Source organism: Oncorhynchus mykiss, chromosome 3 (genome assembly GCF_057628025.1).
Source record: "Oncorhynchus mykiss isolate SJ-2025 chromosome 3, ASM5762802v1, whole genome shotgun sequence".
In the NCBI taxonomy this organism is placed as follows: domain Eukaryota; kingdom Metazoa; phylum Chordata; class Actinopteri; order Salmoniformes; family Salmonidae; genus Oncorhynchus; species Oncorhynchus mykiss.
Genome location: NC_143024.1, coordinates 12,656,272 through 12,672,500, shown reverse-complemented (window position 1 = coordinate 12,672,500; position 16,229 = coordinate 12,656,272). Strand labels below are relative to the sequence as shown.

The following is a 16,229-nucleotide window of genomic DNA, read 5'->3' as shown; positions in this document are numbered from 1 at the left end:
TGCTGTCTGTCTGTCTGTCTGTCCAGCCTGGTCTTGCAGTCTCAAGCTGCTGGCAGTCTGTCTTTCTGTCCAGCCTGGTCTCGCAGTCTCAAGCTGCTGTCTGTCTGTCTGTCTGTCCAGCCTAGTCTCAAGCTGCTGTCTGTCTGTCTGTCTGTCTGTCTGTCTGTCTGTCTATCCAGCCTAGTCTCAAGCTGCTGTCTGTCTGCGGTTAATCTTTGACTCGAGGAAACCTGACTCCCTCTATCTGTGTTTCTGAGAGATGAAGTGAGCTGTTTAAAGTACAGGAGCTGCCTGAGGGAATCTGATCTCCTGCTGCCTCCTCACCTCACCTGTAGCAGTCAGGTCACAGCCCTTCACCTGCCTGTCTGCCTGTCTGTCTGTCTGCCTGTCTGTCTGTCTGTCTGTCTGTCTGTCTGTCTGTCTGTCTGTCTGTCTGCCTGTCTGTCTGTCTGTCTGCCTGTCTGTCTGTCTGTCTGTCTGTCTGTCTGTCTGTCTGTCTGTCTGTCTGCCTGTCTGCCTATCTGTCGGGGCTCTTGCTGTCACACAGCGTTTGAATCCTGACATGTGAGTGGGATACAAAGAATTCGAAAACAAACCCGATTTTGATAAACTCCCATATCTACTGGGTGAAATACCACAGTGTGCCATCACAGCAGCAAGATTTGTGACCTGTTGCCACAAGAAAAGGGAAACCAGTGAAGAACAAACACCAATGTAAATACAACCTATATTTATTTATTTTCCCTTTTGTACTTTAACCATTTGTACATCATTACAACACTGTATATACACATAATATGACATTTGAAATGACTTTATTCTTTTGGAACTTGTGTGAGTGTAATGTTTACTGTTCATTTTACATTGTTTATTTCACTTTGTATATTATCTACTTCACTTGCTTTGGCAACGTTAACATATGTTTCTCATGCCAATAAAGCCCCTGGAATTGAATAATAGGGAAGGGTAGAGTCTACCTGTTGTGAGTGTGTGAGCTAGTTTGTTACAATTGGTTAGGAGTTGACTTGTGTGACTATGCATGTGCCTGCTCTGAGTGTTTCAGGCCAAGGAAGTAGTTACCTGCCTGGAGTGTGTGTGTGTGTGTGTGTGTGGTGGCTGGGGGAATGAAGACAGTGTGTGTACAGTTACATTTGAACATTTATTTAACTTGGCAAGTCAGTTAGGAACAAATTCTTATTTACAATGACAGCCTACCCCGGCCAAACCCTAACGACGCTGGGCCAATTGTACGCCGCTCTATGGGACTCACAATCACAGCCAGTTGTGATAAGCCTGGAATTGAACCAAGGTCTGTAGTGACGCCTCTAGCACTGAGATGCAGTGCCTTAGACCGCTGCACCACACGGGAGCCCAAACCTGCATGGAGTGTGTCTGTGGTGGCTGGGGGAAACAAGAATGATAACCCTGCAAGATAAAGGGGGACTACCCAGCTGTGGGTTGACCCGGGGTTCCCCTGGGCTTATCTTACTGTACTCCACAGATAAACACAGGTGAAGGCACTGTGCAGAGCAGTGTGTCTAATTCAGTGGATGGTTCTAGCAGGAAAACTGAGCATCCAAAACACATTCAAACACTTCACACTTAAAACAACGTAAAACAACAACCGACCTTGATTCAATAATTGTGCAGACTAGTGTATCAAACTGAACCAACGAGGCGTTTGACAAGCAGGTTTGCATTTCTTACTCTCATCTTCTCTACCTGAAGAGAAAACCCTGACACTTGGAAAGACAATGGCCAACCTTCATTTAAATAATTGTCATTGTGCAGAATAGTGTAACTGTCATCTTGTCTACCTGATAATTAGGTTATCTGTCTTACTGTCATCTTGCCTACATGATAATCAGGTAAGTTGTCTTACTGTCATCTTGTCTACATGATAACTAGGTTAGTTGTCTTACTGTCATCTTGTCTACATGATAACCAGGTTATCTGTCTTACTGTCATCTTGTCTACATGATAACTAGGTTAGTTGTCTTACTGTCATCTTGTCTACATGATAATCAGGTTAGTTGTCTTACTGTCATCTTGTCTACATGATAATCAGGTTATCTGTCTTACTGTCATCTTGTCTACATGATAATCAGGTTAGTTGTCTTACTGTCATCTTGTCTACCTGTTTGTTGTCCTCTTCCTCCTGGGCCTTCCTGAACTCCTGTTCTATAGAACAGTCCAGCTCGCTGAACAGACCCACCTCCTCACAGTTCTTCAGGAAGCGCGTCGGGGTCGGCGTCTGGTCTGGAACACAGGAGACACCACTGAATTACATATAAAACTCGAACACTAGAATGGATATTAGCATCCTAGCAGGTAGCAACTTGGTCTGGAAAACATTCATTCTAGAAACAGATCAAAAAAGGTTTAAATATCGTATAAAACAGTACATTTGAAGATAAATCTGCATGGTATGTTTGCTGCCTGAACTGTGAAGTTATGATAGTTTGCTGACAAAGAAGAACAGCTGATGAATATGAAGTGGGCAGAGGCAGAGAATACATTGACCAAGCTAATGGACATTCCAAATGGTTAGAACAGCCACTCTCCTTTTACATTAGACAGAGATACTACTCTCACTAGCAACATTTCAGTTAACAATGTCCAGACCTCACCTACAGAGAGGGGGGGAAGGGGGGGGCTCGTTTGTCCCCTTCAGTCAGGCAGTGTTACTCTGCTCAGCATCAGGGGGCAGAGAGACCAGAGAGACCGGATCGTGTTTCAGACAGTCCAAGGTGATTTTAGGATCATGTCCTTTTCAAAGGCTAAAAGCATACTCCACCACAGCCTGTTTATCCATTCTGGCTAGACTGGGGATTGACCACCAAAATACAGTTTGACCAAACCAGTCTGTCTTTCCCCATAGGGAGGATGAGAGCTTAACTCTTCAATTAAAACATTTTCAAAAACTTGAGCGCAAGCGGTGTCCATTTCCAGAGAAGTATGATGATGTGACAACTCACCGCATATGTCAGGAGAACAGACAAAACGTGGGTGAAATCAGGTAAGCTTGGGTGTTACATATCAAAACGGGGAAGGGGCTGGGGGTCGTTCAAATCTCTCTGAGTGACATGTTGAAGTTGTTTTAACCCCAAACAGGAGAGTCAGACAGCCAGGTGACTTATGATCGTCAACCCTCTCACATCCCAGCCGGAAGGCTCCGAGGTTTCAGAAAGACAAATGGACAGAGCAGTAAGAGAGAGAGGGGGGGGATAAGGACACTGACTCGGCCGGGTCAGAAACCTGACTCTCCTGGTCGCTCAGTGTAAATAATAAAGAAGACCATCTCAGTCAGCATCAGCCTAACACACACACACACCACAGGCGGCCCGTAGCACCTTCATTGGGGAGGACGGGCTCTTAGTAATGTCTGGAATGGAATTAATGGGATGGTATTGAGCACATCAAACGGATGGTTTCAAAGTGTTTGATACCATTCCACCTACTCCATTCCAGACATTATTATGAGCCGTCCTCCCCTCACCAGCCTCCTGTGGCACAGACGTGCACGCACATACACACACACACACACACACACACACACACACACACACACACACACACACACACACACACACACACACACACCTACACACACAGTACCTTCAGAAAGTATTCATACCCCTTCACTTTTTCCACATTATCTTGTGTTACAGCCTGAATTTAAAATGTATTAAAATTGATGTTTTTGTCTCTGACCTAAACAAAGTGGAATCATGTTTTTCAAAATATGTTTACAAATGAATTAAAACTGAAAAACTGAAATGTCTTGAGTCAATAAGTATTCACCCCCTTTGTTATGGCAAGCTGAAATAAGGTCAGGAGTAAATGGACTGTGTGTGCATAGTGTGTGTGTGTGCATAGTGTGTGTGTGCATTGTGTTTAACATGATTTTTAACATGATTTTGAATGACTACCTCATCTCTGTAACCCACACATACAATTATCTGTAAGGTCCCTAAGTCGAGCAGTGCATTTGAAAAACCTATTTAACCACAAAGACCAGGGAGGTTTTCCAATAACACAAAGGGCACCTATTGGTAGATGGGTAAAAAAAAGCAGACATAGAATATCCCTTTCAGCATGATGTAAGTTATTAATTACACTTTGGAATTGTGTATCCATACACCCAGTCACTACAAATATTTCACCATTAGGACAATAGTGACTTTAAAACAGTTACAGTGTTCGGCTATGATAAGGAGAAAAATGACGATGGATCAACAACATTGTAGTTATTCCACAATACTAACTTAATTGACAGTGTGAAAAGAAGGAAACATGTACAGAATAAAAAATATCTCAAAATATGGATCCTGTTTGCAACAAGGCACTAAAGTCATACCTCAAAAAATGTGGCAAAGCAGGCCTCCTGGGTGGCGCAGTGGTCTAGCTGTGCCACCAGAGACTCTGGGATCGCGCCCAGGCTCTATCGCAGCCGGCTGCGACCAGAAGGTCCATGTGGCGACCCGCATTTGGCCTAGCGTCGTCTGGGTTAGGGAGGGTTTGGACGGTAGGGATATCCTTGTCTCATCGCGCACTAGCGACTCCTGTGGCGGGCCGGGCGCAGTGCACACTGACCAGGTCGCTAGGTTACGGTGTTTCCTCCGACACATTGGTGCGGCTGGCTTCCGGGTTGGATGAGCGCTGTGTTAAGAAGCACTGCGGTTGTGTTTCGGAGGATGCATGGCTCTCAACCTTCGTCTCTCCCGAGCCCATACGGGAGTTGTAGCGATGAGACAAGTTAAGATAGTAACAATTGGATACCACGCAAAAGGGGGTTAAAAAAAATGTGGCAAAGCAAATAACTTTATGTCCTGAATACAAAGTGTTATGTTTGGGGCAAATCCAATGCAACATATTCAATACAATATTTTGAAGCTGTATCATGTTATGAGTATGCTTGTAATCGAAGGACTGGGGAGTTTTTCAGGATAAAAAAGAAACGGAATGGAGGCACAGGCAAAATCCAAGAGGAAAACCTAGTTCAGTCTGCTTTCCACCAGACACCGGGAGATGAATGACAATAACCTAAAACACAAGGCCAAATCTACACTGGAGTTGCTTAGCAAGAAGACAGTGAATGTTCCTGAGTGTCCGAGTTACAGTTTTGGCTTAAATCTGCTTGAAAATCGTTGGCAAGACTTGAAAGTGGTTGTCCAGCAATGATCAACAACCAATTTGACAGAGCTTGAAGAAATATGAAAAGAATAATGGGCAAATATTGTACAATCCAGGTGTGCAAAGCTCTTAGAGACTTACAAAGAAAGACTCACAGCTGTAATCACTGCCAAAGATGCTTCTAACATGTATTGACGCAGGGCTGTGAATACTTACATAAATGATATATTCCTGTATTTAATTTTCAGAAGAAGAACATGTTTTCACTTTGTCATTACTTTGTCATATATTGTGTGTAGATGGGTGGGAATATATTTTTAAATCCATTTTGAATTGAGGCTGTAGCACAACATGTGTGGAAAGAGAAGGGGTCTGTATACTTTCTGAAGGCATTGTACAGACACACACGTCACATCCTCATTTCAGACAATTTGCTACACTCTTTGAAGAAGAACTGTTTCTGATTCCAAGTAGAACCCTTTTTGATTCCAAGTAGAACCCTTTTTGATTCCAAGTAGAACCCTTTTGGGTTCCATGTAGGACCCTTTTTGATTCCAAGTAGAACCCTTTTTGGTTCTAAGTAGAACCCTTTTGGGTTCCATGTAGGACCCTTTCCATAGAAGGTTCTACTTGCCCCCAGAAAGGGTTCTCTTATGGGGACAGCGGATAATCGCTTTTGGAACCATTTTTTCTAAGAGTGACAGCAGGAAAGTAATCCTGCTGCAACATGGAGAGTACATTTATTATGTGGGTTATAATTCATGGACATTTTTGGAGGGGTTGATACATTTTTCTTAGGGGAAATTACAAACTTCAGAAGTGCTTTTAAAATCTCACTACAAGTTTTAAAGGTCTCCTGCAAAAGGTTGATCAAATTGAGATCCTACAGCTGTACACACACACACACACACACACACACACACACACACACACACACACACACACACACACACACACAGTCTTCTGTTGCCTCAGCTGGGCACTGTCTAGGCACTAAAGATCTGGAAGTATGACTTAGCCTGGGGGTGACACTTACAGGTGCTGAAAAAAAACTATAAATCAGGTATTCCTTTGAACTGTGGATCAATATGTCACCCCAACCACACCCCATCTCCTCCCCTCTGTATGGTGGGGCAGGGAACCCCTCCCCACTGTCACAGCAAGACTAATGACATCTGTGATGATGACAGGGAGCCAGCGGCATCTTTGACAAAACATTTATCTTAACTTGGAAAAAGGAAAAACATGAATTTCTCCGACGATATATCAGTGTCTCATTGTCCTGCTGCGTACTGCAGAACTACAAGGTATGGGTTAGAGATTAGACTCAATACACAACGAGGCTTTCACCGTAGGGAAATGAGGAGTCACAACAGAGTCGAGGTACAGCACAGTAGTGAACCACAAACTCTCCTCAACACAACACACAGCACAGTTGGCCTGAATTCAGTTGTCAATTCAGTCATTCATTAAATGAAATTCAATAAATTGACTGAATCCAAAAAACTGAATCAACCCCAACCCTGATGTAGACTACACAGTACTGTTTGTTTATGGCCTGACTGACTATCTGCCTGGCGCAGAGAGTTGCTACTTCCTGAGGGAGAACTAAAACACTCATCTATTCCAGAACACCACGATGGGACCAGACTATTTGTCAAGTGTACTCCCGCTCCCCCTCTCCGGCGCTCCACGTGCCACTTGTCTCATCATCACGCATACGTGCCACCATCGTTACTCGCACCTGCGCCTCATGAGACTCACCTGGACTCCATCACCTTCCTGGTTACCTCCCCTACATCGGTCACTCCCCTTGGTTCTTCCTCAGGCGTTAGTGATTCTGCTTCTGTTTCATGTCTGTTTGCTTTTCCTGTTTCTAGTTTTGTACTATGTTCTATTTATTATGACCTTTTCACTCCCTGTATTTGCTTCCCGACTCCCAGCGTACATGTTACACTATTAGACTAGAGGATGTGTCGCAAATGGCATCCTATTATGGGCCTTGGTCAAATGTAGTGCACTACATAGGGAATAGGATGCCAGTTGGGATGCAACCTAGAGAGTGAAGTTACAGCATACAGCATGAAGCCATTTGTCACCTGATAACATGCTGTCGATCTTTATGGAGGGGAACTTCAGAGTCATCTCATGCTTGTGCCGGTGAATCATCAGGTGGTCCTCTGTGGGGAATCGCTGTTGAGACAGTATGATTTGATTTATTTTGGGGTGAAGAAAATGGTACTGTTAAAAAAGATGAGGACAACACATGAAACAATAAATATAGTTATTTTAAAACAAAAATACCGTTGTTCCAATGTGGTCCTCCTTGATAAAGAACACAACCACTCAGTTCTCTACACACACAGGCTCAAGCCTGGAGTCCAGTGGTATTCAGTGATATTTTGGATGATGTTCACTAGTGTTAATTCCAAGTTAAAAAGGCATGCAGAGACAGTTAAAGGAATACTGCACTCCAGGAACACATTCCTGTGAGTGTTGTGGTTGTCTATGATCACAGAGTAAGAAAACATGTAGTAGTCCATCATCTTCATGTTCCTGCATGTGGACAAAATACCTGAGAGGTTAACACTGAACATACGGTATGAAAAGGAATTTATGAAGTCTAGAATGACTTCTCTATAATCTATACCTTATTTGTATTTAACTAGGCAAGTTAGTGAAGAACAAATTCTCATTTACAATGACAGCCTACCCCTGCCAAACCCTCCCCTAACACGGACCAATTGTGCACCGCCCTATGGGACTCCCAATCACGGCCGGTTGTGATACAGCCCCGGGTCAAACCCAGGTCTGTAGTGACGCCTGTAGCACTGCGATTCAGTGCCTTAGACCGCTGCACCACTCGGGAGAACCAAAGCCTTACATCAATATAAAATAGGACAATACATATTTGACCTCTACTGTGCATCCTAACAAAAGGGTGACAGACGTGGCCTTATTATGAACCATTATTCTGTGGTGTTTTTCTGCAGCAAAAAGCTCCTTTCTTTACAGCTGGAGTTTGACTGGAAGTCGGTGCTATTCTGTTTCTCCTGATGTGTGAGGCAGCACCGTGCTTTTCAGGCTCCCTCTCCAACCTCTTCTTCATGTTACAGGCACTCACACACCAACATGCACGAGCACACACACACACACACAAAACACACACACATAAGCAGTGGTGTAAAGTACCTAAGTAAAAATACTTTAAAGTACTACTTAAGTCATTCTTTGTGTATCTGTACTTTACTATTTATATTTTTGACTACTTTTACTTTTACTTCACTACATTCCTAAAGAAAATAATGTACTTTTTACTCCGTATATTTAGCCTGACACCCAAAAGTACTCATTTTGAATGATTAGCAGGACTGGAAATGGTCTAATTCTCACACTTATCAAGAGGACATCCCTGGTCATCCCTACTGCCTCTGATCTGGAGGACTCACTAAACAGAGAACATCCCTGGTCATCCCCACTGACTCTGATCTGGAGGACTCACTAAACAGAGAACATCCCTGGTCATCCCTACTGCCTCTGATCTGGAGGACTCACTAAACAGAGAACATCCCTGGTCATCCCCACTGACTCTGATCTGGAGGACTCACTAAACAGAGAACATCCCTGGTCATCCCTACTGCCTCTGATCTGGAGGACTCACTAAACAGAGACCATCCCTGGTCATCCCTACTGCCTCTGATCCGGAGGACTCACTAAACAGATATCATCCCTGGTCATCCCTACTGCCTCTGATCTGGAGGACTCACTAAACAGAGAACATCCCTGGTCATCACTACTGCCTCTGATCTGGAGGACTCACTAAACAGAGAACATCCCTGGTCTGATCTGGAGGACTCACTAAACAGAGATCATCCCTGGTCATCACTACTGCCTCTGATCTGGAGGACTCACTAAACAGAGAACATCCCTGGTCATCACTACTGCCTCTGATCTGGAGGACTCACTAAACAGAGAACATCCCTGGTCTGATCTGGAGGACTCACTAAACAGAGAACATCCCTGGTCTGATCTGGAGGACTCACTAAACAGAGAACATCCCTGGTCATCACTACTGCCTCTGATCTGGAGGACTCACTAAACAGAGAACATCCCTGGTCATCCTACTGCCTCTGATCTGGAGGACTCACTAAACAGAGAACATCCCTGGTCATCCCTACTGCCTCTGATCTGGGGGACTCACTAAACAGAGATCATCCCTGGTCATCACTACTGCCTCTGATCTGGGGGACTCACTAAACAGAGATCATCCCTGGTCATCACTACTGCCTCTGATCTGGAGGACTCACTAAACAGAGAACATCCCTGGTCATCCCTACTGCCTCTGATCTGGCGGACTTACTAAACAGAGATCATCCCTGGTCATCACTACTGCCTCTGATCTGGAGGACTCACTAAACAGAGAACATCCCTGGTCATCCCTACTGCCTCTGATCTGGAGGACTCACTAAACAGAGAACATCCCTGGTCATCCCTACTGCCTCTGATCTGGAGGACTCACTAAACAGAGATCATCCCTGGTCATCCCTACTGCCTCTGATCTGGAGGACTCACTAAACAGAGATCATCCCTGGTCATCACTACTGCCTCTGATCTGACGGACTCACTAAACAGAGAACATCCCTGGTCATCCCTACTGCCTCTGATCTGGAGGACTCACTAAACAGAGAACATCCCTGGTCATCCCTACTGCCTCTGATCTGGAGGACTCACTAAACAGAGATCATCCCTGGTCATCCCTACTGCCTCTGATCTGGAGGACTCACTAAACAGAGATCATCCCTGGTCATCCCTACTGCCTCTGATCTGGAGGACTCACTAAACAGAGAACATCCCTGGTCATCCCTACTGCCTCTGATCTGGAGGACTCACTAAACAGAGAACATCCCTGGTCATCACTACTGCCTCTGATCTGGAGGACTCACTAAACAGAGAACATCCCTGGTCATCCCTACTGCCTCTGATCTGGAGGACTAACTAAACAGAGAACATCCCTGGTCATCCCTACTGCCTCTGATCTGGAGGACTCACTAAACAGAGAACATCCCTGGTCATCCCTACTGCCTCTGATCTGGAGGACTCACTAAACAGAGAACATCCCTGGTCATCACTACTGCCTCTGATCTGGAGGACTCACTAAACAGAGAACATCCCTGGTCATCCCTACTGCCTCTGATCTGGAGGACTCACTAAACAGAGAACATCCCTGGTCATCCCTACTGCCTCTGATCTGGAGGACTCACTAAACAGAGATCATCCCTGGTCATCCCTACTGCCTCTGATCTGGAGGACTCACTAAACAGAGATCATCCCTGGTCATCACTACTGCCTCTGATCTGACGGACTCACTAAACAGAGAACATCCCTGGTCATCCCTACTGCCTCTGATCTGGAGGACTCACTAAACAGAGAAAATCCCTGGTCATCCCTACTGCCTCTGATCTGGAGGACTCACTAAACAGAGATCATCCCTGGTCATCCCTACTGCCTCTGATCTGGAGGACTCACTAAACAGAGATCATCCCTGGTCATCCCTACTGCCTCTGATCTGGAGGACTCACTAAACAGAGAACATCCCTGGTCATCACTACTGCCTCTGATCTGGAGGACTCACTAAACAGAGAACATCCCTGGTCATCCCTACTGCCTCTGATCTGGAGGACTCACTAAACAGAGAACATCCCTGGTCATCCCTACTGCCTCTGATCTGGAGGACTCACTAAACAGAGAACATCCCTGGTCATCCCTACTGCCTCTGATCTGGAGGACTCACTAAACAGAGAACATCCCTGGTCATCCCTACTGCCTCTGATCTGGAGGACTAACTAAACAGAGAACATCCCTGGTCATCCCTACTGCCTCTGATCTGGAGGACTCACTAAACAGAGAACATCCCTGGTCATCCCTACTGCCTCTGATCTGGAGGACTCACTAAACAGAGAACATCCCTGGTCATCCCTACTGCCTCTGATCTGGAGGACTCACTAAACAGAGAACATCCCTGGTCATCCCTACTGCCTCTGATCTGGCTGACTCACTAAACACAAATGTTTTGTTTGTAAATGATGTCAGAGTGTTGGAGCCCCTGTCTATCCATGTGCCGTCTGGTTTGCTTAATATACACAATTTGAAATGGTTTATACTTTCACTTTTCAGACTTAAGTATATTTTAGCAACTCCATTTATTTTTGATACTTACGTAAGTATATTTAGAACCAAATACTTTTAGACTTTTACTCAAGTAATATTTTACTGGATGAATTTCACTTGAGTCCTTTTCTATTAAGGTACCTTTACTTTTATTCAAGTATGACAATTGAGTACTTTTTTCCACCACTGCACATAAGTGTGCACACACTCACACACGCTCCCTCACAAACACACATACACCGACGTGTGTCGACACACTCACCTGAGAACAGCCAGGGGCACTGCACACAAACGGCCTTTCCTGCTCAGAGTTCATCACTCTCACCAACTCCTCATAAGTCTACAAACAATGAGAGAGAGAGAGAGAGAGAGAGAGAGAGAGAGAGAGAGAGAGAGAGAGAGAGAGAGAGAGAGAGAGAGAGAAAGAGAATGAGAGAGAGAGAGAGAGAGAGAGAGAGAGAGAGAGGAAGAGAATGAGAGAAAGAGAGAGAGAGAGAGAGAGAGAGAGAGAGAGAGAGAGAGAGAGAGAGAGAGAGAGAGAGAGAGAGAGAATGAGAGAGAGAGAGAGAGAGAGAGAGAGAGAGAGAGAAGAGAGAGAGAGAGAGAGAGAGAGAGAGAGAGAGAGAGAGAGAGAGAGAGAGAGAGAGAAAGAGAAAGAGAAAGAGAGAAATAGAGAACAAGGAGAGTTTAGCTCCCAGCTCACATCAAGACTTCTCTTTCTTTCATTGAGTCGTTCTAGATTACTCTATTTATTGATGTTGTGCCTAAAAATAGCAGGCTTTTCAGTCGTAAACATACAACATATAGTATTCCATTCCCTCCTGGCAGTAGCCTACAGTCAGGTGTTCATTACTTCACACAGAGAGTGACAGGACGCTCTGTGTGAAAAGAGCTGTTGCAGATTCAAGGCAGGGCCCAGCCTGGTCTCTATGACACCTCAAATGGCACCCTATTCCCTATAGGGCCCTGGGCTCTAGTCAAAAGTAGTGTAATATATGGGGAATAGGGTGCAATTTGGAATGTAGGTTGGGTGGTAGTGGGAGTTATATTACTGAGAAAGAAAACAAGTAGGAGGCCATTACGATGCAGAAAACTTTACAGATTAGACTAGAGTTTTCAACACATATAATAGTAGGAGCAGATTAGAGTTTACAATACATGTTTTTTTTTATTTAACTAGGCAAGTCAGTTAAGAACATATTCTTTTTTACAATGACAGCCTACCCCAGCCAAACCCTAACAACGCTGGGCCAATTGTGCACCACCCTATGGGACTCCCAATCACGGCCGGTTGTGATACAGCCTGGAATTGAACCAGGGTCTGTAGTGATGCCTCTAGCACAGAGATGCAGTGCCTCAGATCGTTGCGCCACTCGGGAGCCCAAGATAATATATATATACATATAATAGTAGGAGCAGATTAGACTAGATTCTACAACAAATAGTAGGAGCAGATTAGACTAGATTCTACAACAAATAGTAGAAACAGATTAGACTAGATTCTACAACACATAGTAGGAGCAGATTAGACTAGATTCTACAACACATATAATAGTAGGAGCAGATTAGACTAGATTCTACAACAAATAGTAGGAGCAGATTAGACTAGATTCTACAACACATATAATAGTAGGAGCAGATTAGACTAGATTCTACAACACATAGTAGGAGCAGATTAGACTAGATTCTACAACACATATAATAGTAGGAGCAGATTAGACTAGATTCTACAACAAATAGTAGGAGCAGATTAGACTAGATTCTACAACACATATAATAGTAGGAGCAGATTAGACTAGATTCTACAACACATATCATAGTAGAAGCAGATTAGACTAGATTCTACAACACATAGTAGGAGCAGATTAGACTAGATTCTACAACAAATAGTAGGAGCAGATTAGACTAGATTCTACAACACATATAATAGTAGGAGCAGATTAGACTAGATTCTACAACACATATAATAGTAGGAGCAGATTAGACTAGATTCTACAACACATATAATAGTATAAACAGGTTAGACTAGATTCTACAACACATATAATAGTAGGAGACATTAGACTAGATTCTACAACACACATAATAGTATAAACAGATTAGACTAGATTCTACAACAAATAGTAGGAGCAGATTAGACTAGATTCTACAACACATATAATAGTAGGAGCAGATTAGACTAGATTCTACAACACACATAATAGTATAAACAGATTAGACTAGATTCTACAACAAATAGTAGGAGCAGATTAGACTAGATTCTACAACACATATAATAGTAGGAGCAGATTAGACTAGATTCTACAACACATATAATAGTAGGAGCAGATTAGACTAGATTCTACAACACATATAATAGTAGGAGCAGATTAGACTAGATTCTACAACACACATAATAGTATAAACAGATTAGACTAGATTCTACAACAAATAGTAGGAGCAGATTAGACTAGATTCTACAACACATATAATAGTAGGAGCAGATTAGACTAGATTCTACAACACATATAATAGTAGGAGCAGATTAGACTAGATTCTACAACACATATAATAGTAGGAGCAGATTAGACTAGATTCTACAACACATATAATAGTAGGAGCAGATTAGACTAGATTCTACAACACATATAGTAGTAGGAGCAGATTAGACTAGATTCTACAACACATATAATAGTAGGAGCAGATTAGACTAGATTCTACAACACATATAATAGTAGAAGCAGATTAGACTAGATTCTACAACACATATAATAGTATAAACAGGTTAGACTAGATTCTACAACACATATAATAGTAGGAGACATTAGACTAGATTCTACAACACACATAATAGTATAAACAGATTAGACTAGATTCTACAACAAATAGTAGGAGCAGATTAGACTAGATTCTACAACACATATAATAGTAGGAGCAGATTAGACTAGATTCTACAACACACATAATAGTATAAACAGATTAGACTAGATTCTACAACAAATAGTAGGAGCAGATTAGACTAGATTCTACAACACATATAATAGTAGGAGCAGATTAGACTAGATTCTACAACACATATAATAGTAGGAGCAGATTAGACTAGATTCTACAACACATATAATAGTAGGAGCAGATTAGACTAGATTCTACAACACACATAATAGTATAAACAGATTAGACTAGATTCTACAACAAATAGTAGGAGCAGATTAGACTAGATTCTACAACACATATAATAGTAGGAGCAGATTAGACTAGATTCTACAACACATATAATAGTAGGAGCAGATTAGACTAGATTCTACAACACATATAATAGTAGGAGCAGATTAGACTAGATTCTACAACACATATAATAGTAGGAGCAGATTAGACTAGATTCTACAACACATATAGTAGTAGGAGCAGATTAGACTAGATTCTACAACACATATAATAGTAGGAGCAGATTAGACTAGATTCTACAACACATATAATAGTAGAAGCAGATTAGACTAGATTCTACAACACATATAATAGTAGGAGCAGATTAGACTAGATTCTACAACACATATAATAGTAGGAGCAGATTAGACTAGATTCTACAACACATATAATAGTAGGAGACATTAGACTAGATTCTACAACACATATAATAGTAGGAGCAGATTAGACTAGATTCTACAACACATATAATAGTAGGAGCAGATTAGACTAGATTCTACAACACATATCATAGTAGAAGCAGATTAGACTAGATTCTACAACAAATAGTAGGAGCAGATTAGACTAGATTCTATAACACATATCATAGTAGGAGACATTAGACTAGATTCTACAACACATATAATAGTAGGAGCAGATTAGACTAGATTCTACAACAAATAGTAGGAGCAGATTAGACTAGATTCTACAACACATATAATAGTAGGAGCAGATTAGACTAGATTCTACAACACATATCATAGTAGGAGACATTAGACTAGATTCTACAACACATATAATAGTAGGAGCAGATTAGACTAGATTCTACAACACATATAATAGTAGGAGCAGATTAGACTAGATTCTACAACACATATAATAGTAGGAGCAGATTAGACTAGATTCTACAACACATATAGTAGGAGCAGATTAGACTAGATTCTACAACACATATCATAGTAGGAGACATTAGACTAGATTCTACAACACATATAATAGTAGGAGCAGATTAGACTAGATTCTACAACACATATAATAGTAGAAGCAGATTAGACTAGATTCTACAACACATATAATAGTAGGAGCAGATTAGACTAGATTCTACAACACATATAATAGTAGAAGCAGATTAGACTAGATTCTACAACACATATAATAGGAGCAGATTAGACTAGATTCTACAACACATATAATAGGAGCAGATTAGACTAGATTCTACAACACATATAATAGGAGCAGATTAGACTAGATTCTACAACAAATAGTAGGAGCAGATTAGACTAGATTCTACAACACATATAATAGTAGGAGCAGATTAGACTAGATTCTACAACACACATAATAGTATAAACAGATTAGACTAGATTCTACAACAAATAGTAGGAGCAGATTAGACTAGATTCTACAACACATATAATAGTAGGAGCAGATTAGACTAGATTCTACAACACATATAATAGTAGGAGCAGATTAGACTAGATTCTACAACACATATAATAGTAGGAGCAGATTAGACTAGATTCTACAACACACATAATAGTATAAACAGATTAGACTAGATTCTACAACAAATAGTAGGAGCAGATTAGACTAGATTCTACAACACATATAATAGTAGGAGCAGATTAGACTAGATTCTACAACACATATAATAGTAGGAGCAGATTAGACTAGATTCTACAACACATATAATAGTAGGAGCAGATTAGACTAGATTCTACAACACATATAATAGTAGGAGCAGATTAGACTAGATTCTACAA

At 42.0% G+C, this 16,229-nt stretch overlaps 1 protein-coding gene across 1 annotated transcript in view; it reads right to left on the bottom strand.

Annotated features, from left to right (window-relative positions):
- LOC149984376 (cyclic AMP-responsive element-binding protein 5-like) overlaps positions 1-16,229 on the bottom strand; it is a 96,538-nt gene that overhangs the window by 67,613 nt on the left and 12,696 nt on the right. The window contains exons 2-4 of the mRNA XM_090221058.1: positions 11,567-11,644; positions 7,236-7,329; positions 2,138-2,259 (exon numbers count right to left, since the gene is read on the bottom strand). Of these exons, the coding sequence (XP_090077184.1) occupies positions 2,138-2,259; positions 7,236-7,329; positions 11,567-11,620 (270 nt within the window). The 5' untranslated portion in view covers positions 11,621-11,644. The remainder of the gene's footprint in view (positions 1-2,137; positions 2,260-7,235; positions 7,330-11,566; positions 11,645-16,229) is intronic.